We start from the raw sequence: 23,405 nt of genomic DNA on the forward strand, positions 1-23,405 counted from the left end.
ATGAGTTTATTCTGGTGTGTGGTGTAAGCTGGTGGTCTAGTTTCATTTTTTTGCATGTCCCTGTCCGGTTCTCCTAGCACCATTTGCTGAAGAGGCTCTTTTCACTCCATTTGATGTTCCTTCCTTCTTTGTCAAATATTAGTTTACCATATAGACCTGGGTTTATTTCTGGACTCTCTATTCTGTTCCATGGACCTATATGTCTGGTCTTTTGCCAGTACCAGACTGTTTTGATTACAGTGGCTTTGTAGTATAGTTTGACATCAGGTATTGTGATTCCTCCTACAGTGTTCTTCTGCCTCAAGATTGCTGTGGCTATCTAGGGTCTTTTTGGTTCCATATAAATTTCTGAAGTATTTGTTCTAGGTCTGTGATATATGTCATTGGCATTTTAATAGGGATTGCATTGAATCTATAAATTGCTTTGGGTAGTATGGACATTTTAATGATGTTGATTCTTCCCATCCATTAACATGGTATATGCTGCCATTTTTTTGTATCTTCCTTAATTTCTTTCTTTAGTGTTATGTAGTTTTCCAAGTACAGGTCTTTTACCTCCTTGGTTGAGTTTATTCCTAGGTATTTTATTTTTCTTGTTGCAATAGGAAATGGGGTATTTTTTCTAGTTTCTATCTCTGATAATTTATTGCTGGTGTACAGAAATGCCGGTAGAGGGTGTGTGAGAGGCAACCAATCAATGTTTCCTATCCTCTCTTTTTACCTTTCCCTCTCTCTAAAAATAAATAAATAAAAATATTTTTAAAAATACACCTGAGACAGGGAAATGGAGCCAGTGAGCACCTTGCCAGAGGAGCTTATTCTAAAATGGTCTCAGAAATTCTTCCTCATCGAGGCCCCCCTCCACCATGATGTTGTTGACATAGTATCGGAAGAAGCGTCTGGAGTAGAGGATGGTGGATAGCAGCATGGCCATCACCCCCGTGATCATGGCCTTGTTATTGGAATGCTTATACATCTTTAATCTTGCTTCAAAAATCTTTGTCTGGGTAAGGTAGTCTCCATGGAAACCACTGCATCCAATGGCCGTTGTATCTGTTAATTTGTAACATTTGGGCTGTCCCAGGTGTAGATTGAAAATCCTTCACTCAGTCGAGTATCAGAGGCAACAAATGAAAAATCTTCCCCAGCAATTGCCAATATCATACCTCCATTGAAAGCGTAGGGAGAGAAGCACAGCTGCACGAGGCAGGCGCTGTGAGGCTCCATCACCGTGTCTTGGCAGGGGCCCCAGGGCAAGGCTGCATGGGACGACATCCTCAGCACTGCCCCTGCTGTCTCACAGTGAGATGGCTGCCCCAAGAGCACTCTGTTCTTAACAGGCCTGCTCTCAGGAGAAACTAATTAACCAGCAGACTTATTTTCTAGAATATTACCAGAGCCTAACTGACCTGGGAAATGGAAATTATCAAATCTAACCTACTCTAGTCATTCTTTCACACCTAAAGGAGAAGAACATTTAAAACACTTGTTTGTCATACTTGGGCTCAGATTGTTACCAAAAAGCCCTGAGGAACTGGGAATGACTTTCAAAGGTAATAAAAGCCCGTGAGATAAAAGGCCTGGTACCACGGTTGGTTGTGCGGTCCACAGCAATCTTTCCAGGGAAGGAACGAAGGTTGTTTTCCTGAAAGATGGCTAGAAGGGACCTTAAGGCGCAATGAAAAACCAGAAAGACTTGGAAAAAACAGGTGTGTACAAGCAAGGATGAATGCCAGATATGTGGCTCAGCTTCTGTGCCCTGAAGAACAGACTGAAGGTCACCCCAAATATTCCTTGGGTAAGTTCCAGCAAAGCAGAACTAAAGATCATAAGTGATCATTTGCTGCTCTTGTTATGTTTATGCAAACGAACAGGATAAATTAAAAATGGACTTAATGTAGTCCCTTTAAAGACGAGGAGGGTAACCTTAGGGAGAAAAATTATTATTCAAGGAAAATCACAATGATCAGTAGTAGAGTATAAAATAGAGCAACTAACCGTCTTAAAAATTTCTTCTCATTTAAAATATGGTTTCACTTGAAAATTAAACCATGTCTGTGATATAATCAAAGATATTCAAGTTGCAGGCAAATAGAATTTCAAGTGCCTTGCAACTGGATGTCTTCCCAATAAGACAGTCTTACAGATTTAGAGACTTGTTTGTGGGTTATGTTACATAAATTAACACATGTTTTCTGTTTTCAAAGGACATAAGCCTATGATCGCATTACCTGAGTGATTATCTGTACGCATAAGCCTCACTTAATCCTCTCTGCAGGGCTGCCTCCTGAGACTCAACGGTTTGACTGAACTAAATCGCTGGGTTGGTGAAGAATGGGGTGGTCTGTGGGCTTCACTTTAAAACGGGTTTCTCTTTTCTATCCTAATGGCTTGGACAGAAAAGGCCCAGAGGTCTGAGAGGGGGAAAACCTAAACTATTTACCTCAGTCCAAACTAAGTATAATGGGCAAAAGGGTTTTGGACAGGTGAGATGTGCCTAGCACACCTTCTTACAAAGAAGCCCTTATTTTTTTTTTCCCTAATATGGAACATTGAAAAATTAATCCCTGCCTTTTGTCATCTAGTAGTTATGGATTGAATGATGTCTTTTAACCCTTTTCGCCAAATCTGTTGCCCCCAGAACACAACAAGGACACCAGCCTGTTAAACCAAGCACGCCGTTGACCGGAGACAGCCAACTGACCTGGAGTCTGCATGATCCTTCCCCATGTGGGAAGGCCACCCTCCCCTCCACACCCCCACTCTTATTAGGGTTTTCTGGACCCAAGGGTAGGTAGGACGACGACCATGTCCAGCTTGAAGCAGCTAGAGGAGCTTGAGACCTTCGCCCATTGTCCTTTACAAGATTACAAAGGGTCCTAATATTTGAGAGGGGGGGGATAGTTAATTTTTACGAACCAGGAGTATGGACTTGGGGGGGATTGCTGGGGGAGTGGGAGTGCTGGGTGGAGGGGAGCAAGGGGGAGAAAATTGGAACTGTTGTAACAATATAATCAATAAAAAACATTTAAAAAACAACAACAACAAAAAAAAACACTTGTTTGTGAAGTTCACAGAACAAAGGTATAGGCCCAGTAAGACAGTGAGACCGAGTAATAAAACTATAGAATGCTTCCCCTCCCCATATATCTTACCACCACATCAAAGGTCTATTTACAGCTATTTCTTTTACTAATAAAAAATTACAAGGCATATTAAAAGGCAAAAAATATAATTTAAAGAAACAGAGCAAGCATCAGAACCATACATGGCAGAGATGTTGAAATTATGAGATCAAAAATTTAAAATAAATATGATCAATATGCTGAGGGCTATAATGGACAAATAAATAGCATGCAAGAACAGATTAGCAACTTAAGCAAAGAGATGAAAATCCTTAAAAAAAAAGAGAGAGAGAGAGAGAAATGCTAGAGATTAAAAAAAACACTGCAACAGAAATGAAGCATGTGCTTGATGGCCTTATTAGTAGACTAGAGACAGCTGAGGAAAGAATCTTTGAGCTGAGGATATATCATTAAAATCCTTACAAACTGTAAACAAAAAAGAGAACACTGAAAAAAGAAAACAACAATCAAGGACTGTGGGACAACTACAAACAGTGTAATATATATGTAATGGTACTACCAGAAGAAGAATAACAGAAAGGAACAGAAGAAATATTTGAGACAATGACTGAGAATTTCGCCGAATTAATGTCAGACACCAAACCACAGATCAATGAAAATCAAAGTTGAGGGGAAAAAGATAAGAATTACATCCAACTTCTCAAAAAAGATCCAAGAAAGAGAGAGTGGGATGTTGAGAAGAGTATGCACATGTTAAGATTAAAAAGCAAACAACAAACAAACAATCACCCTAAAATTCTGTACCCTGCAAAGTTCAATGACTTTTTCAGTCAAACAAAAATTGAGGCAATTTGTTACCAATAGACCCACCTTTCCAGAAATGTTACAAGTAGTTCTTTAGAGAGAAGGAAAATAATATAGGATAGAAACATGGATCTACATAAAGAAAGAAAAAGCATTAAAGAAGGAGTAAGTGTAAGATAAAAACTTTTATTTTTAACTGATATAACAGATAACAATGTATTTAAAATAATAATAGCAGCAAAATATCTGATTAATATGCTTATGTATATATCTTATATGTGTATATTTATAACTTGGACTCCAAAAAACCTCCGCTGCCTTGCGGCATACCTCTTCAGGGGAAAGGCTAAGGGAGTAAACCCCAACAGAAAATCCGGAGCCGGAGTCCCTAAGGCGGTTCGACGTTGTAGTCAACACCGGCAACTCCTGCGGCGCACCTGAAGCCAAGCTGTATTGACTCCGTCTTTCCCTTGGACCCTTCAGCTGCGAAGAGAGGGGGGGTCTGCTGCTTGGGCAACAGCAGACCCTCCATATCACCCTGCCCAGGCTCTGTAGCTTCAGCTTCACTGGAGAGGACACTCCAGCGTCATCGCAAGATGTCGATTCAACACGGGAGGAGACAGATACCGTGTCACTCCCGAGTCGGACTGCACAGCCATTCTCGGCGGTGCAGATAGACTCTTAAGAAGCTACACCATCGTCTCTCGAGATGGACGGCTGCCGACTCGACTCGACTCTATATTTATAACTTACATGTATATGTTTATATATACTTATATATAAGTAAAGTGAATGACAGCAATGGTGCAAGGGATGGGAGGGAGGAATTAGGATTATTTTATTACTACTAGGTCCTTACAGTATCCATCAAGTGGTATAGTATTATTTAAAAGTGGACTTCAATTAGTTCTAAATTTACATTGCAATCTTTATGAATACTGCCATAAAAAGTTTTAAAAGAAGTATAACTGATATGCTAAAATAAAGAAGAAAAAATGGAATCATATACAATCAACAATTAAAACCAAAAAAGGAAGAAAAAGGGTAGAAGACAAAAACAAGAACAAAGAGCAAGGGCAACAAATAGAAACCAGTAACCCAACTATGTCAATTGTATAAACTACTTCATACAACAACAGCACAATATACATTCTTCTCAAGCTCACACAAAAAATTTCAGTAATATAGACCACCTTCTGAGCCATAAGATACACCTTAAAAAAAAAAATCATATAACAGCTGCTCTCAGACTACAAAGAAATTAAAATAGAAATCAACACACAGATAAGTAGAAAATGCCAAAATATATAAAAATTAAATGACACACTTCTAAATAACTCATGGGTCAAGTCAAAGAAATATAAAAAAAAAAGAAAATTGAAAAAAATTTTGAATTAAATGAAAATATAAAAATTAGTGGATTTTGGTAAAAGTGATGGTTAGAGGCAAATTTATAATATTGGGTGCAAATATTAGGTAAAAAAGAAAGATCTAAAAGTCAACGTTTCCACTTTAGAAAAAAAAAAAAGAAGAGCAAATTGAAGACAAAGTAAGCAAAATAAATAAGAATTACAGCAAAAATCAATGAAATTTCTAGCAGGAAATTAACGGAGGAGAAAACTCGATTAAAAAAACAAAAACGTGATTCTTCGAAAAAATATCAATAAAATCAATACCCCTCTAGCCAGGCTAAGAAAAAAAGAGAGAGGATACACATTACTAATATCAGAAATGAAAATGAAGACATTACTACAGATTACATAAAAATGAAAAGGCCAATAAAGGAATACTACGAACAACTCTATGCCCACAAATTTCCTTGAAATACACAATTTGCCAAAACTCATGCAAGAGGAGAGACATGATATGAATAGGCTTATATCTATTAAAGAGGATGAATTAATACTTAATAATGTTCCAAAATTAAAGCACCAGGTCCAGTTGAACCCACTATTGTAGTCTACCAAACATTTAAGGAAGAAATTATACCAATTCTGTGCCATATCTTTCAGAGGATAGAAGCACAGAGAATACTTCCTAACTCATTCAATGAGGGCACTACTACCCTAATACCAAAACCAAACATGAATATTATAAGAAAGCTACAAATGAACATAGATGCAAAAATCTTCAACAAAATATCAGCAAATAAAATATAAAAAGTTTACACATCACCAAGTAGGATTTATCTTAGGTGTGCAAGGCTGGTTCTCAATTCAAAAATCAGTTAATGTAATCCATCATAACAAGCTAAAAAAGAAAAATCACATGCTCACATTAATGCATGCAGGAAAAATATCTGACAAAATCCAACACCAATCAATGGTAAAAATTCTCAGTAAACCATGTATTAAGGGAACTTTCTCAACTTGATAATCTATCTACAAAAATCTGCAACTAACATCATACTGAATGGGAAAAAACCTTCTCACTAAGAGCTGGTACACAGCAAGGATGCCCCTCTCACCATTCCTTTTCAACACAGTATGAAAGTCCTTACTAATGCAGTAAATCAAGAAAAGAAAAGGTATACATTGAAAAGGAAGAGATAAAACTTTTTGTTTGCAGATGACATCATGACCTATTAGAGAATTTTTTTTTAATGGTGATAAATCCTGGAACTAACAAGCGATTATATCATGGTTGCACAATACAAGGTTAATATACATAAGTCAATTGCTTTCCTCTATACCAACATTGAACAAGTGAAATTTGAAACTGAAAACCAATACTATTTACATTACACTTCGAAATGAAATACTTAGGTATAAATAAATCTAACAAAATATGTACAAGCTCTATATGAGGAAAACTATAAAACTAATGAACAAAATCAAAGAACTAAATAAATGAAGAGATATTCCATATCATGAATAGAAATTGTCAAGATGTCAATTCTTTCAAAATTAATTTATTGAATCATGCAATCCAAATAAAAATCCCAGCAAGCCAAACTGATTCTAAATTTTATATGAAGAAGTAAAAGACCCAGAATAGCCAACAGAGTATTTTTTAAAAAAGAATAAAGTTGGAAAATTGACTGACTTTAAGGCATACTATAAATCCACAGTAAACAAGACAATGTAGTATTTACAAAAGAATAGACAGGTAGATCAATGGAATAGAATAGAAAGCCCAGAAATACACCCACATAAATATGGTCAAATGATTGCTTTTGATAAAAGTACAAAAGCAATAAGATGAAGGAAAGGTAATCACTTCTCACCAAGAGATATATAGATGGCAGGTAAGCATATGAAAAAATGCTCAACATCATGTATCATCAAGGAAATGCAAATTAGAACAACAATGAGATATTACCACACATCTATTAAAATGGCCAAAAGCTGGCACACTGACAACACCAAATGCTGCCAAGGATGTGCGTCAACAGGAACACTCATTCATTGCTGATGGGAATGTAAAATGGTACAGCCACTTTGGAAGACAGTTTGGCAGCTTTTTACCACACTAAATACACGGTTAGTGTACAATCCAGCAATTCAGCAATTCTACTCCTTGGTATTTACCCAAAAGAGTTAAAAAAAATAATTGCACATGAATTTTTATAGTAGCTTTTTTCATAATTCCCAAAACTTGGAAGCAAACAAGATGTCCTTCAGTGGGTGGATGGACATCTTGGTACCTCCATACAATGAAATGTTCATCAGTATTAAAAAAGATTAACTATCAAGTCATGGCTAGACATCATGAAACCTTAAATGTATACATTAATATATGCTATATACTATATAATTCCAATTATACGACATTCTGGGAAAGGCAAAACTATGGAAACAATAAAATGTCAGTGGTTACCAGGGAGGAAAGTGGTGGAGATGAACAGCAGAGCACAAGGGATTTTTAGGGCAGTGAAAATATTTTGTATGATATTATAATGATGGAGCTATGTCATTATACATTTGCCAAAACTCATAGAATGTACACTACCAAGAGTATACCCTCATGTAAACTATGAAGTTTGGGTGATCATGATGTGTCAGTGTTACTTCATTCTTGGTAACAAATGTACCATTGGTGGGGGATAATAGGTCTGGTAATGCATGTATAAAGACAGAAGCATATGAAAATTCTGTTACCTTCCTCTTAATTTTGCTATGAACCTAAAACTCCTCTTTTAAAAAATACTTAAAAATAGAATGTTAAAACAGGTTAAAAGTGAATGAATAAATAAAAGTTTCCTTGCCCTGGCAGGGTAGTTCAGTTGGTTAGAGCATCATCCCAATATGCCAAATTGCAGGTTCTATCCCTGCTCAGGGCACATACAAGAGGCAACCAGTGAACGCATAAATGGTCAGAACAACATATCTATGTCTATGTCTTTCTCTTTCTCTCCCAGTTTCTCTCTCTCAAATCAATCGATAAAAATAAATAAATTTTAAAAAATGAAGTTCCCTTTATACCTCTTCCTTCCTGGTCCTATTTTCTCTCCCTAGAGCTAATGCTATTTTAAATTTGACTATTATTACAATGTATATATTTATACCTTTATTACATATTTATATATGCAAAAGAATATATAGCATAGTCTACCATGTTCTTAGGATTTAAATGTAACATCATACTGCATGTATCTTTCTACAAATAGCTTTTTAATGTAATGTTCTTGATAATTATATTTGGAAATGTATTAATTTTAATATCACATAGTAGTCTACTTAATATAGTTTATTCATTTTTCCATTGAAATAAAGGTTGCTTTCACTGTTTTGTTGTTGTAAATAATAGTGCAATAAAAATAGTTATACACCTTAACAGAGTTTCTAGAGAAATAATAAAATCATACAGTATACATATTTTAAAACTTACAGATCCATTTGGTAAAATTAATTAGTGGATGAACCATTTTATTCTCCTACAATTAGAGTACAAGTTTGTGATCTCATCCAATCTCATGACTGACTTACTAGTATCTTGTGTCATTTGTATTTCCCTAATAACCAGTTCATCCTCCAAAAAGAGAATAACCATCTTTTTACATTTATTGAATGTTTTTTTTTGAATTGCCTATTCATAGTCTTTATCTATTTTTTCTTTTTCTTTTGATTCTGTTTTTTATTTTTTAACTTATTTTATTTTTTATTGTATTTTTTCCATTACCACTTGTCTCCTTTATACCCCCCATCCCCCAATAACCACCACACTGTTGTCCATGTCCATGAGTCTTTTTCCTTTTTGCTTGATCCCTCCACCCCCTAACTCACCCCCTCAGAGCTGTCAACAGCTCTCTATCTACGAGTCTATCTCTATTTCGCTTGTTCATTAGATTCCACATATGAGTGAAATCATAATTGAGTTGTTTATTGTTTTCTTATCAAATTATAAACCTTTAAATTTCATAACATTTTCCCCTTAAAATTGCATTAATGTTATTTTTTAATTTTGAGAAAATTTTATACAGAAAATCTGAAAAGCATAGTGAAAGAAATTGTTTTTCCTAAATCATTTGTGAATAATTTATTGAAATGATGGCCATCATCCTTGAGTATAATGCTTTAACATGGATTTCTAAAACACAAGAACATTTACTACATAATATCAGTATCAGGAACAAGATCAGAAAATTAACATGAATACTGCCAATGTAACATTTAAAAAAATAAAAATAACAGTGATTATTCTTTTAAAATATAATAAAGAATTGATAGCTAAGGTTTCTACATTAAATCATAGTATCTACTCCTTAAAAGATGATAATAAGGGTGTAAAAGTTTTTCTTATAACAAAGGGGTGTACATTAGGATCAACAGCACATGATTAACTGCTTTCATTCCCCCCCTAATTTTGAGAACATACGAGGAACAAGATTAAACTGCTTCTAAGAATTTAAACATTAGATCAACCTTTCTGAGAATAATTGCTGGGGAACACTGAGAGTGAAATCTCCTTTGGCAATATCTGTTCAAAGCTCTCCTAAAATAATCTTAATACAGACCTATTCAGAGGCTAGCACTAATCTTTAAAAATCTGTTCAAGATCTAAGACTTTTATCTCTTTGTATCTAGTGTAACTTATTTATGAGTGACAAATTCTCTATATTATAAGGTTATGTTTACATAGCAAATATAAAAATAATAATGGATGCCAATAATACTTTTTTAGTATAAACCATGTATCAAGAATTCCATTATTAATTTTACGTGTGTTATTTCATTTATTCTTTAGGACAACTCTATGATGATTAGAGTACCTTGTTTAACAGAAAAATGGAAAGAGAAAAATTGGAGACAGTATGTGCAGACAACACTTGGGGCATTTTTCTGTAGTCCAAGGAAATAAAATGGGCTAGTAAAGCTGAAGTAAGTAACAGAGTCAAAATAGATTTGTTTGATTGTCTTTAAGCAGAAGATACACTAGCATGATCATATGTGATGAAAAGACAAGTGAAACGATAAAAAACTGGTGAACTGGCAGAGGGAGAGGATCTATTAAAACAATGTCCTTGAGTGGTGGGATCTAATGCAAAAGTGGAGTACTTGGTCTTTGCTAGGAGAGAAGAAAGAATGTTCGGTGAGAAATGCAGAGTGGGGGTTGCTTAGATACGTGAGAGGTACCCATAACATGTAGTTTTTCCTATGAAGTATGTTCTATATGTGAATGTCTATATCAGATGCAACGTAGGGCTGCTCCTCTCCAGCTTGACTCTACCTATCTCTAGTTTTCTTTAGATTTTGCCATAGGTATAATGTTTCCAAAGGTTTTTATCAGTCTCTGTCTTTACAGTTAGCCATTATTGCTCCTGAATACCAAAATTATTATAAAGAGAAGCCCAAAAAGGTAAGATACAGATGGCATTTTCTTTAAAAATATTCTGTCTCAATAAAAAGTAGATGTGAGTTTACGGATTTTAGAGAAAAAAGTATGTTCCTTTTTTTTTTTTTCTTGCATCTGTTTCCTCCAAACTAAATGAAGTCACAGTTTATAGATTTTTATCTACAAGTTCTGAATACACCAATTGGCCAGTTCAACTCACTGATTAGACAAAAATGTTATAAATAAATTCTGAAACATAATTTCTTCTCTCATTTTCTATCTACTGAAAATGAGTCATTAAGTTGCTTTGAAACTTGAGTGTTTCATATACTATTCAAAGGGCTTCTTGGTTATAAATAAAGAAAGAAACTAAATATAAAGCATATCCTTACCTCTCACAGCTGACTGGGAAGGCTGAGTCAAAACTTTGATATCTAAAGCGCTGTTGATACTTTCTTCTAAAGCAGCACAATATACATCCATGACACTGGTAATAGTATTCTTCAAAGTTCCAAGATTATGGAAAACCTGAAGAGCTGTTCCAACCTGGGTTGGATTCTTTTAAAAGTGGGGGTGGGTAGGGTAGAAATAGATATAAACAGAAAAACAAACAAAAAATATATAAATTTACAACTTTTACTGGTACTTGAGCAATTACTACAATATTTTTAAATTATCAAAGAAAACAAAAACAATGTATTTGCAACAAATATTATTTTTAGTCATTATTTCATAAAAGACAAACTTAAATATTCTATATCTAATTTCACCCATCTGCTTTTCCTCCTCCTTTAAAGGATAAGATCAGAAGTTTGTTATATTATTTTAGAGTGTTTTTAAAACTTACCACTAATCTCTATGGAGAGACATTCTGAAACTAACAATAGTCCTACATTTGTTTAGAGAGTAAATAAATGAATTCTGCATAGTTAACTGAGGGCTGAGCTACATACTTTTCATTATATTTTTTTCATTCACTCTAACTAGAAATATTTATATAGTGCTTATTGTTTGTCTTGGTCCTAGACACTGGAAATATAGGAGTAAATAAAACCAATCGAATCTCTGCCTTCATGGAGTCTGTAATTACTGAGAAATGTATAAAAATAAATGTAACAGAATATCACATTGTGATAAGTGTTGTAAAAAGAAATAAGCAGAGAATAAGAAAAGAGAATCGTGGGAATTATTATAGAGAAGAGTCAAGAGGATGTATCTATGAGGTAATATAAAGAGAGACCTGGAGATAATGGAGGGAGTCTAAGGAGAATTTGGGAACAACAGATCTAAGCATAGGTATCAATGGAGGTGCAGAGGCAGAAATGTGCTTAGTAGCCAGTGAAATAGCAAAAAGGTCTTAGTGACTAAAGCAGAGGGAGGTGGGTTGAGAAAGTAGGTAGTAGAAACATTACTGAAGACAACATTAAGCCTATAGTATTGATAACACAGATTGTTGTATTTGTCATCAAGTAAATGACTGAATTATCAAGCCAGAATCTAATACACCAACATATATTTCCAGGCCCAAATAGCTGAAATTCCTCTTTCATTTATGATTCAGCGTCTGTTATTAGAAGAACATAGTTAAAATGTTAAACTATTTCTTTAACTTATATTCTTCACTTTTAAGTTTATAGATAAGACAAAAAGTTGTTTCTGAAATCTACTGGGGTTAGTAACAGTACATACTGTACATGCAAGGAAACACACAAAGAAGTAGAAAATATCAGAAAACATGGTTGATGAATAACAATCCCATCTTGGATTTTTAAAAATTAAACAAGAAAAAGAAGCAAATGGCCACTGTTTCGAATTAAAATGTTTTAATTTTAAAAGCTTAACTTAATACGGTTATAACAGAATTTAATTCTAGTATATGCTATCAATTCTCTCTCAATACTAACAAATGAAATAGGAGAAACTGAAATATTTCATATAAAATTATTAACTGACAATATGAGGGGTAGTGCTTTGCTTGGGTTGTTGTTAGTTTCATCCAGAGTGATGATATTTTTAAAATTTTTAGTAGATCTCAAGAATTAGACAGCTGTAAAGAAATTTTCCCTTATCATTATTTAAGCGTCTGTATAATCCAAGAAAGCATTACCTGAGCAACTTCAAAGACTATTCTCAACTTCATAAAACTAGAATACTGATATATACTGTAAAGCTGTACTTATTGCCTTAACTATCTTCAAAGGATTTGAAAAGCACAACTTTTCAACATATGGTGAGATTTCAGTTTTATCGGCTGAATGTACATTGTAAGTTATATATGTACATTAACGGAAAAACATTTAAAGTAATAATTTCACTTAAAAGATTTGGGTAAAGCTCTCTCTCTCTCTCTCTCTCTCTCTCTCTCTCTCTCTCTCTAAATCAATTAAAAAAAAAAATCCACAATAAAAAAATGGCTAAAACAGACCAGTCTTCAAATTTCCCACCCCATTAATGATTAACCTCCAAAACTGTCTTCCATTTCTTATAATTGACTTTGTATCCATTATTTTGCCAAATTCACTCATTAGGTTGAGTAGTATTTTTTTTTTTGGTGGCGACTATAGGGTTTTCTGTGTACACTAATATGTCATCTGCGAATAATGACAATTTTACTTCCTCCATTCCAATTTGGATGCCATTTCTTTTTCTTGTCTGATTGCTGTGGCTAGAACTCCCAGTACTATGTTGAGTAACAGTGTTGGGAGAAGACACCTTTATCTTGTTCCTGATTCTAAAGGGAAAGCTTTTAGTTTTTGCCCATTGAGTATAATGTTGCCTATAGGATTCTGAAATATGGTTTTTATTGTGTTGAGGTATGCTCCCTCTATTCCCACTTTGCTGAGTGTTTTTATCATAAATGGGTGCTGGATTTTATCAAATGCTTTTCCAGCCTCTACTGATATGATCACATGATTTTTGTCTTTCATTTTGTTTATGTGGTGTATTACATTTATTGATTTGCAAATATTGTACCATCCTTGCATCCCTTGGATGAATCCCACTTGATCATGGTGTACGATCTTCTTAATGTATATCTGAATACAGATTGTCCGTAATTTGTTGAGGATTTTAGCATCTATGTTCATCAGAGACATTGGCCTGTAGTTTTCTTTCTTTGTTGTGTCTTTACCTGGTTTTGGAATTAGGATGATACTGGCCTCATAGAAAGAGTTTGGGAGTCTTCTCTCTTCTGGAATTTTTTGCAATAGTTTGAGAAGGACAGGAGTTAGTTCTTCCTTAAAAGTTTGGTAAAACTGTTTTGTTTTGTTATTGTTTTCAGTTCATTCTTGTGAAGAGGAAAGAATTTTAAGTTGCATGCTTTTTAGTATTTTTTTAAATAAATGAAGATATTTTGCCAAGGTCAAAAAAAAAAAAAAAAGTTTGGTAAAATTCACCTATGAAGCCATTCAGTCAAGATCTTTTGTGAGCTGAGAGTTTTTTGATTACGGCTTCAATGTTACTTGTTATCATTCTATTCAGGCTTTCCACTTCTTCTTGATTCAGTTTTGGCAGATTGTATGTTTCTAGAAATTTGTCCATTTTGGCCAAGTGGTCCAATTTCTTGGCATACAGTTTTTCATAGTAATTTCTTACAATCCATTGTATTTCTGTGGTATCAGCTGTAACTTTTCCTCTTTCATTCCTAATTTTATTTATTTGAGTCCTTATAGGGAACTGGTCCGCATGGCAGTGGTGAATGTAGCTCAGCCCTGGTCCAGAAAACCGACAGGCACAAGGCAGCAGACAGGAGCCAGGCCCACAGATCAGCTCTGCTGTGGGAATCAGGCCTACATCGTTTCTAGGCTGCTTTAAAGCTTGCTTTTGCTAAAACTCTCACCCTAAGGTTGAGAAACTTCCTAAAGTTTATTCCGAGCTGTTTCAAGAAAAGGATGTGGTCAGCTTGCCCATCCCTATCATCCCCCTGCATGCACAACATTCTTTTCTTTTTTATCTGTAAGCTATAACCATTTAAAATAACTTTAGTATGATAATTTATGACTCTTGAATGTATTTTCCTGAAAATGGAAATAAAAAGCCTGTCTAGGCAAGGGTTGAGGCACTCTCTCACCTAGAGGGTGACCACTCTGTTCCTTTTCTCCACAGGATTCACTGAGTCCATGTGTATTTGTTCCCCCTCATCTGCAACGCTACGGACCCCGCTGGTCGGAGCCCGCGACAGGTCCCCTCTCTTTTTTTCTTGATTAATCTGGTCAAAGGTTTCTCAATTTTGCTTATCTTTTCAAAGAACCAGCTCCTGAATTTGTTGATCCTTTAAATTATCTTTTTCTCTCCTCCCTAAACTTTTTGGTCATTTCAGGTGTCACTGGTGATCAGAGTAGCATTTTTTAAAATTGTTGATCAATTACAGTTGTCCCAATTTCTCCTCCTTTGCTTTCCCCTGCCCCACCACCCCGCCATAGTCAATCCCCACCCTGTTGTCAATGTCCATGGGTCCTTTATACTTGTTCCTTGACTAGACCCTTCACCTCTTTCCCCATTATCCTTCCCCGCTGCCCAACCCCAGTTACTGTCAGTTTGTTCCTTATTTCTATGTCTCTGGGTCTATTTTGTTCGTTTGTTAGTTTTTGTTCATTAGGTTTAACTTATAGGTGAAATCATATGGTATTTGTCTTTCACTGTCTGGGTTATTTCATTTGGCAACAAACAATCCAATGAAAAAATGGGCAAAGGACCTGAACAGACACTTCTCCAAGGAGGACATACAGTGGGACCATAGACATATAAAAAAATGCTCAACATCACTAGTTATGAGAAATGCAAATTAAAACCACAATGAGATACCACCTCACACCGGTCAGAATGGCCATCATTAACAAATCAACAAACAAGTGCTGGCAATGATGTAAAGAAAGGGAACCTTAGTGCACTGTCGGCGGGAATGCAGACTGGTGCAGGCACTGTGGAAAACAGTATGGGGCACTGGCTGCTGTGGCTCAGTGGATTGAGCGTTGGCCTGCGAACCAAGTGTTGCTGGTTCAATTCCCAGTCAGGGCACATGACCAGGCTGCATGCCAGGTCTCCAGTTGGGGGCACGTGAGAGGCAACTACACATTGATGTTTCTCTTCCTCTCTTTCTCCTCTCACCTCTGGAAACAGAAAAATAAAATAAAAATAAAAAATAAAAAGAGTATTATATTGATAGGTTTGCTGTTCCAAAAAAAAAAAAAAAAGAGCAATCAGTTAAGCCTATAAAAAAAGAAAGAAAGAAAACAGTATGGGATTTCCTCAAAAAACTAAAAATGGAACTGCCTTTTGATACAGTAATCCCACTGCTGGGATTATACTCTACAAACCCTAAAACATCAATTCAAAAGAACCTATGCACCCCAATATTCATAGCAGCGTTATTTATAATAGCCAAGTGCTCAAAACAGCCTAAATGCCCATTAGTAAATTATTGGATCAAAAATCATTTGTACATTTACACAATGGAATACTATGGAGCAGAAAGAAAGAAGGAACTCCTGCCCTTCCCAACAACATGAATGAAACTGGAGAGTATTATGCTAAGTGAATTGTTCTCTTAGTTTCTATGTCATTTAATTCTGCCCTGATATTATTTCCTTCCTTCCAATCACTCTGGGCTTTGTTGTTGTTCCTCCAGTTCTTTTAGATATAGGGTTAGGTTATTTATTTGAGATTTTTCTATCTTCTTTAGGTAGGCCCATATTGCTATAAACTTCCCTCTCAGTACTGCCTTCACGGTGTCCCACAGATTTTGAGTTGTTGTGTGGTCATTTTCATGCTTTTTTCATTCTTAACACTAATAATTTGTGTCTCTCAAAAAAATTTTGTCCTTCCCTCATCAATCTTTCTCAGTGTGTATCAATTTAATTATTAATCTTGTTAAATCAACTTCTGTTTTTGTTAATTCTGTTATTAGCTTTTATTATTCTTCATAGACTTTACAGTAAGACCTAGACGAAAATCCAAGCAATAGCACTTAGCCAAAACCTTAGTAAATTATTTAACCTGAGACTTATTTTCCTCATCTGAACAATGGCAAATATAGTACCACCAACCTCACAGGAAAAAGAAATAATCCTTATAAATGATCTAGAGCTGAAGATAGGAAGAAGAGGTCTTAAACATTAGTTCCTTTACCTTGATCTGTGGGAATCATGGTCTAGTTGGTATAGTATAAAGAAGGAGGGCTTTCAAAATTAGATATAGTTTTTAGACAAAAACTTAGCTGTGCTACAGATAAACTGTGTGACTTTCAGCAAATTACTTTACCACTAATCAAATTTCATTTTATTTATATAATCAATTTTGCTTTCTCATCAGATTTTATGGTCTCTGAGGGAAGGTTTCAAGTTTGTTTTGTTGACTGCTATACTGATAGCATCTAGTACAGGTGCTAGACAGATAGGTGTTCAAGAATCATCAGTTAAGTAAATAAATTAGTGAGTAGATTTTATAATTCAGTTCAGATTATCAGTTTAATAATTGAATGAGTTAAGTAGATTTTATTATTTGGTTTGCTAATACATTGTTTGTATGACTGTGGAAGGACTACTGAGAGAACACATTTAAAATACCTGGGTACTCCCTAACCATGTTCCCTTTCTATCTCTGAACCTCTCGTGTATGCGGTCTCTGACTCTCTGACATAAGTCAGGTTCCCAAAGATAAGTATGTATGAAATTTGGTGACATATTTAATGAAATTTGGTTCTCTTGCTAAGAAAAATAAAATAAGATACCTAATACTCAGTATACGACTGCTAGAAAATATTGGTTCAGATAATTTATTAATATTCCAAACTTTAAAAGAAAGCTATGAAATAGCCTTTATTCCAGTTCTTAAAGAATTTTATCAATCCATCTTTATTTATCATTGAAATATGTAAAGTTACCCAACAGATACTATTTGATTAATTCTGAGAAACTCAGCTCTCTCCTCTGTTATCTCAATATATTTCATATATTTTCATTTTTTCCTTTATTTTTATTGTTGGCACTACTGCAGATGTCCCCATTTTGGCCCCCTGCTTTGCACCCCCTCCTCCCTATACCATTCCCCCTTCCTCTGACCATCAGCATACTGTTGTGTGTGTCGGTGGGTTATACTCATAGGTTCTTTCACTAATCCTTTCACCTTCCTTCATCCAGACCCCCTCCCTATTTCCCCCTGCCTTCTAACAGCTGCCAAATTGTTCCCTGTATCCATGCCTCTGTTTCTATTTTGTCAGTTCATTTTGTTTATTAAATTCCACATGTAACTGAGATCATATGGTATGTATCTTTCTCTGAATGGCTTTTCCACCAAGCATAATACTCTCTCCAGGTTCTTCCTTGCTGTTACAAAAGGTAAAATTTCCTTCTTTTTTCCATCCACCATATAGTATTCCATTGTGTAAATGTACCATGGCTTTTTTATTCACTCATTTACTGATGGCACTTGGGTTGCTTCCAGATCTGGCTACTGTAAACAACACTGCTATGAACATAGGAGTGCCTACATTCTTTTGAACTGGTGTTTCAGGGTTCTTAGGATATATTCCTAGAAGTGGGGTCACTGGGTCAAAGGGCAATTCCATTTTCAATTTTTTGATGTAGCTCCATACTGTTTTGCACAGTAGCTGCACCATTCCTCATTCCTACCAACAGTGCACTAAGGTTGCCTTTTTGCCAAGACTTGGTTGCTTGTTGATTTACTAAAATTGGCCATTCTGGCACTCAGGAGGTGATATCACATTGTGGTTTTAATTTGCATCTCTCTGCTAATTAGTGATGTTGAGCATTTTTCCATATGTCTATTGGCCATCTTAATGTCGTCTTTGCAGAACTGTCTGTTCTGGTCCTTTGACCATTTTGTAAATTGGACTGTTTGTTTTTTTTGGTATTGAGTTTTATAAGTTCTTTATATTAATCCCTTATCAGATGTATCATTGGCAAATATGTTTGCCCATTCAGTGGGTTCCCTTTTCACTTTGTTGATGGTTTCTTTTGCTGTGCAAAAGCTTTTTAGTTTCATGTAGTCCCATTTATTTTTTCCTTTGTCTCCATTACCATAGAAGGCACATCAACACAAATATTGTTCCAAGACATATGAGATTTTACTGCCTATGTTTTCTTCTAAGATTTTTATGGTTTAAGATTTTTATATTTAAGTCTTTTATCCATTTTGAGTTTATTCTTGTATATGGTATAAGTTGGTTGTTTAGTCTTTTTTTTTGCATGTTATCTGTCCAATTTTACCAACACCGTTTATTCAAGAGACTGTCTTTACTCCGTTGTATGTTCCTGCTTTTTATTTTTTTGTCAAATATTAATTGACCATATAGGTGTGGGTTGACTTCTTTGCTCTATTCTGTTCCAACTATCTATATACCTGTTCTTTTGCCAGTACCAGGCTGTTTTGATTACAGTGGTCTTGTAGTATAGTTTGATATCAGGTATTCTGATACCTCCAACTTTGTTCTTCTTTCTCAAGATTGCTAAGGTTATTTGGGATATTTTTGGTTCCATATAAATTTTGGAATATGTTCTAGATCTATGAAATGTGTCACTGGTATTTTAGTAGAAATTGTGTTGAATCTGTAGATTGCTTTTAGTAGTATGGAATTTTAATGATGTTAATTCTTCTAATTCATGAACACAGTATATACTTCTACTTGTATCTTCCTCAATTTCTTTTGTCAACGTCCTCTAGTTTTTAAGTACAGGTCTTTTACATCCTTGGTTAAATTTATTCCCAGGTACCTTAATTTTACTGTTGAAATAGTAAATGGGATTGTTTTCTTGATGTCTCTGATAGTTTACCAATATTTCCTTTATATATTTAAGTGCTCCTGTGTTGAGAGCATAAGAATTTACCAGTTATATCCTCTTGTTAGATATTTCCTTTTATCATCATATAGTATCTTTCTTTGCCTCCTACTCTAGTCTTTGTTTTCAAGGCTATTCTCTCAGATATAAGTATGGTTAACCCAGGTTTTCTTCCATTCCATTTGCATGAAATATCTCTTACCATCACTTTACTTTTACTCTGTGTGTATCCCTCCTTCCGAGTAGGTCTCTTACAGACAACATACATATTGGTCTTGCTTTCTTATCCATTCAGCTACTATACTTCTTTTGATTGGAGCATTTAAGCCATTTACGTTTAATGTCATTACTGATAGGTATATATTTATTGCCATTTTATTCTTTTACCTCTGATCCACTTTTTCTTCTTCATTCTCCCCCTCCTCCTTCCTTCTCCTTCTTCCTCCTCCTTTATCCTCCTCACTCCTCTAATTTCCTCTTCCTCCTCCACCTTCTTCTTCAAGCAGGCCCTTTAACATTTCTTGTATGCTGGTTTTGTGGTAACAAACTCCTTTAACTTTTTCTTATGTGGGAAGATCTTTATTTCTCCTTCAATTTTAAATGATAGCCTTGCTTAGTAAAGTAGTCTTGGCTGCCGGTTTTTGCTTTTCACCACTTCAAATATTTAATGCCAATTCCTTCTGGCCTGAAATATTTCTGCTGAGAAACAAGCTGACAGTCTTATGGAAACTCCCTTGTAGGTAATTAACTGTTTTTCTCTTGCCACTTTTATGATTCTCTCTTTGTCTTTCGTCGTCGTCGTCGTCAGCCGTCCGTCTCCAGAGACGATGGTGTAGCTTCTTAAGAGTCTATCTGCACCGCCGAGAATGGCTGTGCAGTCCGACTCGGGAGTGACACGGTATCTGTCTCCTCCCGTGTTGAATCGACATCTTGCGATGACGCTGGAGTGTCCTCTCCAGTGAATCTGAAGCTACAGTAGCTTCTCTTTGTCTTTAATGTTTGGCATTTTATTATGATGTGTCTTGATGTGGGCCTCCTTGGGTTCATCTTGTTTGGACCTCTCTGTGCTTCCTGGACTTGTGTGTCTATTTCCTTCACCAGATTAGGGAAGTTTTCAGTCACTATTTCTTCAAATATGTTTTCAATCCCTTGTTCTCTCTTTTCTCCTTCTGCTCCCCCTATGACACATATTTTGTCACGTTTGATGTTGCCCAAAAGATACCTTGAACGATCTGCATTCGTTTTAATTCATTTTTTCTTTTTGCTGTTCTGATTGGTTGTTTTATTTTTCTACCTAGTGTTCCAAATTACTGATTTGATCCTCTGCTTCATTCAATCTTCTTTTCATTCTTTCCAGTGTATTATTATTTGCTTATTTATTTACTTGTTTTTCTATTATAGTTGTCCCACATTTTTCCCCATTGCTCCCCCTCCACCTCACCACAGTCAATTCCCACTCTGTTCCTTCCTTTACTAACCCCCCTTTCCTCCCTCCCCCCTCCCCCCTGGTAACTGTTAGTCTGCTTTTTGTTTATATGTCTCTGGTTCAGTTTTGCTCATTTGTTTGTGTAGTTCATTAGTTCCCTGTATTAAGTGATATCATATGGTATTTGTCTTTCGTTGCCTGGCTTATTTCATTAAGCATAATTCTTCTCTCTAGTTCCATCTATGTTGTCACAAATGGTAGTTCCTTATTTCTCTCTGCTGTGTAGTATTCCATTGTGTAAATGTACCACAGTTTTTTAATCTACTCATCTACAGATGGACACTTAGGTTGTTTCCAGCACTTGGCTATTGTAAATAGTGCTGCTATGAACATAGGGGTGCATAGGTTCTTTTGAATTGGGGTTTCAGGATTCTTCAGGTATAATCCTGGCAATGGAACTGCTGGATCAAAAGGCAGTTCCACTTTTATTTTTCTGAGGAAATTCTGTACTGCTTTCCATAGTGGCCACACAAGTCTGTATTCCCACCAACAGTGCACTAGGGTTCCCATTTCTCCACATCCTCACCAGCACTTGTTGTTTGTTGATTTGTTGATGATGGCCATTCTGACTGGTGTAAAGTGGTATCTCACTGTGGTTTTTATTTGCATCTCTCTGATGGCTAGTGATGTTGAGCATTCTTTCATATGCCTATGGACCCTCTGTATGTCCTCTTTAGAGAGAACCCATTTTTTAATTGGGTTGTCTGTCTTTTTGGTGTTGAGTCATGTAAGTTCTTTATATATTTTAGAGATCAATCTCTTGTCTGAGGTATCATTGGCAAATATGTTTTCCCATAAAGTTGGTTCCCTTTTCATCTTGCTGGTGTTTTCTTTTGCTGAGTAGAAACTCTTTAGTTTCCAGTGTATTCTTGATGTCAGATAATGTCATTCATTTTTTATTGTTTTTTTTTTTCATGGTTACTACGTCCTCTTTCATCCTGTTGAGCATTCTTATAACCATTACTTTGAACACTATATGTGATCAATTGCTTGCCTTCATTTATTTAGCTCTCATTCTAGAGATTCCTTTAGTTTTTTCACTTAGGGCTTGTTTCTTTATCTCCCTATTTTGGCTGTCTCTTTGTGTTTGTTTCTATGTATTAGATAGAACTGTTATGACTCCCAGTTTTCGTGGGGTGGCCTTATGTAGTAGGTATCCTGTGGTGCAGGCACCTTGATCTCCTGATCTGGGTACTCTAGCAGTGTCCCTTGTATGGGTTACGCAGGCTCTCCTGTTATAATTTGGTCTTGATTTTTGTTGGCCCATCTGTGGGTGGGACTGACCCTCTGACTGGCCAACTGTGAGGATTAACTCCAACCACAGTATGCAAGCTGCTATACTGGTGCTAAGAAAACAAAACAAAAATGAACAATAATAAAGAATAAAAAGTGAAAAAGAAAAGAATTAGAAAATAAAATAGTAAAGAGGAATAACTGAAAAGGAAGAAGTTAGAATAAGGAAAAAATATAGAATAAGAAGGAAAGATAAAGATATATATTAGAAAAGAGCATGAAAAGAATAAAAGAGAAAAAGTGTAGTCCACCTCAGCAGAGTTTAGTGCCTGCTGTGATCTATCTCCCTTTGGATATGATGTTTATAAAGCTTGTTGGATCCTGCTCTGATGCTGTTCGAAGCTGGCCACTTGATGTGTTCATTCTAGGCCTATTGGGAGGGATTCTGATGAAACCCAATCAGAGATGTTGTCTGTGCCTGACCCTAAGCAATCTGTTTGAAGCTACAAGCAATCCACAGTTGTGGCTGCCTCTGCTGGGCTTGGCTGCACATGGGAAGGATCATACTGAGCTTCAAGGCTGGCTTTTAACAGCATAGGGACCAGAGGTGGGTCAGCAAACATCCCAAGGCAACTTGGGGTCTGCCATGACCTCCCTCTGCCTGATGGCAAGCTGTTAGCCTTAGTCACTGAAAAGGCTCAGTCACTGAAAGAGCCTCTGGAAGAATGGTGGGGATGTGGCTACTAGAAGTCCCATGAGTGGGGAGGTGCCCCTAAGCCACAGGTTTTTCCCTGACTTTGGCAGGGCAGAGACCCTATTAATCAAGGGAGTGGGGCCTCTGGGGTCTTGCAGAAGCCAAGAGGGTGTTGCTATCTATCTCTCATGAAAGGGAAGTGCCAGTCAGGTTCATGAGAAAATAGAGGTAATGCCACCACCCCAAAGTCTGTCACTGATACCTCTTGAGACTGCCCACACTGCTATGCCCACACTTCTAGGTCTATACCACTGACTCCACAGCAGGGTTTAAGAGCCAGGGTAGGGCAAGAGAAATTCCACAAGGTGGAGTAATTGCTTTTTCCAGGCTGATGCTGCTTTGAGGAGATTCCTCCTCCCAAGAAAGATGGCTGGTGAAATATCAGAACAGGGATCCTGGCAACTGCTCCACCCTGTTCCCCCCTAAAGCCACAAGCCAGCCCCTTTCACATCTCCACCCTTCCTACCACGCTC

At 36.0% G+C, this 23,405-nt stretch overlaps 1 protein-coding gene across 2 annotated transcripts in view; it reads right to left on the bottom strand.

Moving 5' to 3' along the window:
• The window catches only part of COG5 (component of oligomeric golgi complex 5), a 393,705-nt gene that overhangs the window by 156,627 nt on the left and 213,673 nt on the right, over positions 1-23,405 (bottom strand). For both annotated transcript variants that reach the window (XM_090287339.1, XM_090287341.1), the window contains exon 8: positions 11,057-11,222. In XM_090287339.1, coding sequence (XP_090143465.1) covers positions 11,057-11,222 — 166 coding nt within the window. The remainder of the gene's footprint in view (positions 1-11,056; positions 11,223-23,405) is intronic.

This window comes from Furipterus horrens, unplaced genomic scaffold (genome assembly GCF_987537825.1).
Source record: "Furipterus horrens unplaced genomic scaffold, mFurHor1.1.pri manual_scaffold_9, whole genome shotgun sequence".
Taxonomy (NCBI): Eukaryota; Metazoa; Chordata; class Mammalia; order Chiroptera; family Furipteridae; genus Furipterus; species Furipterus horrens.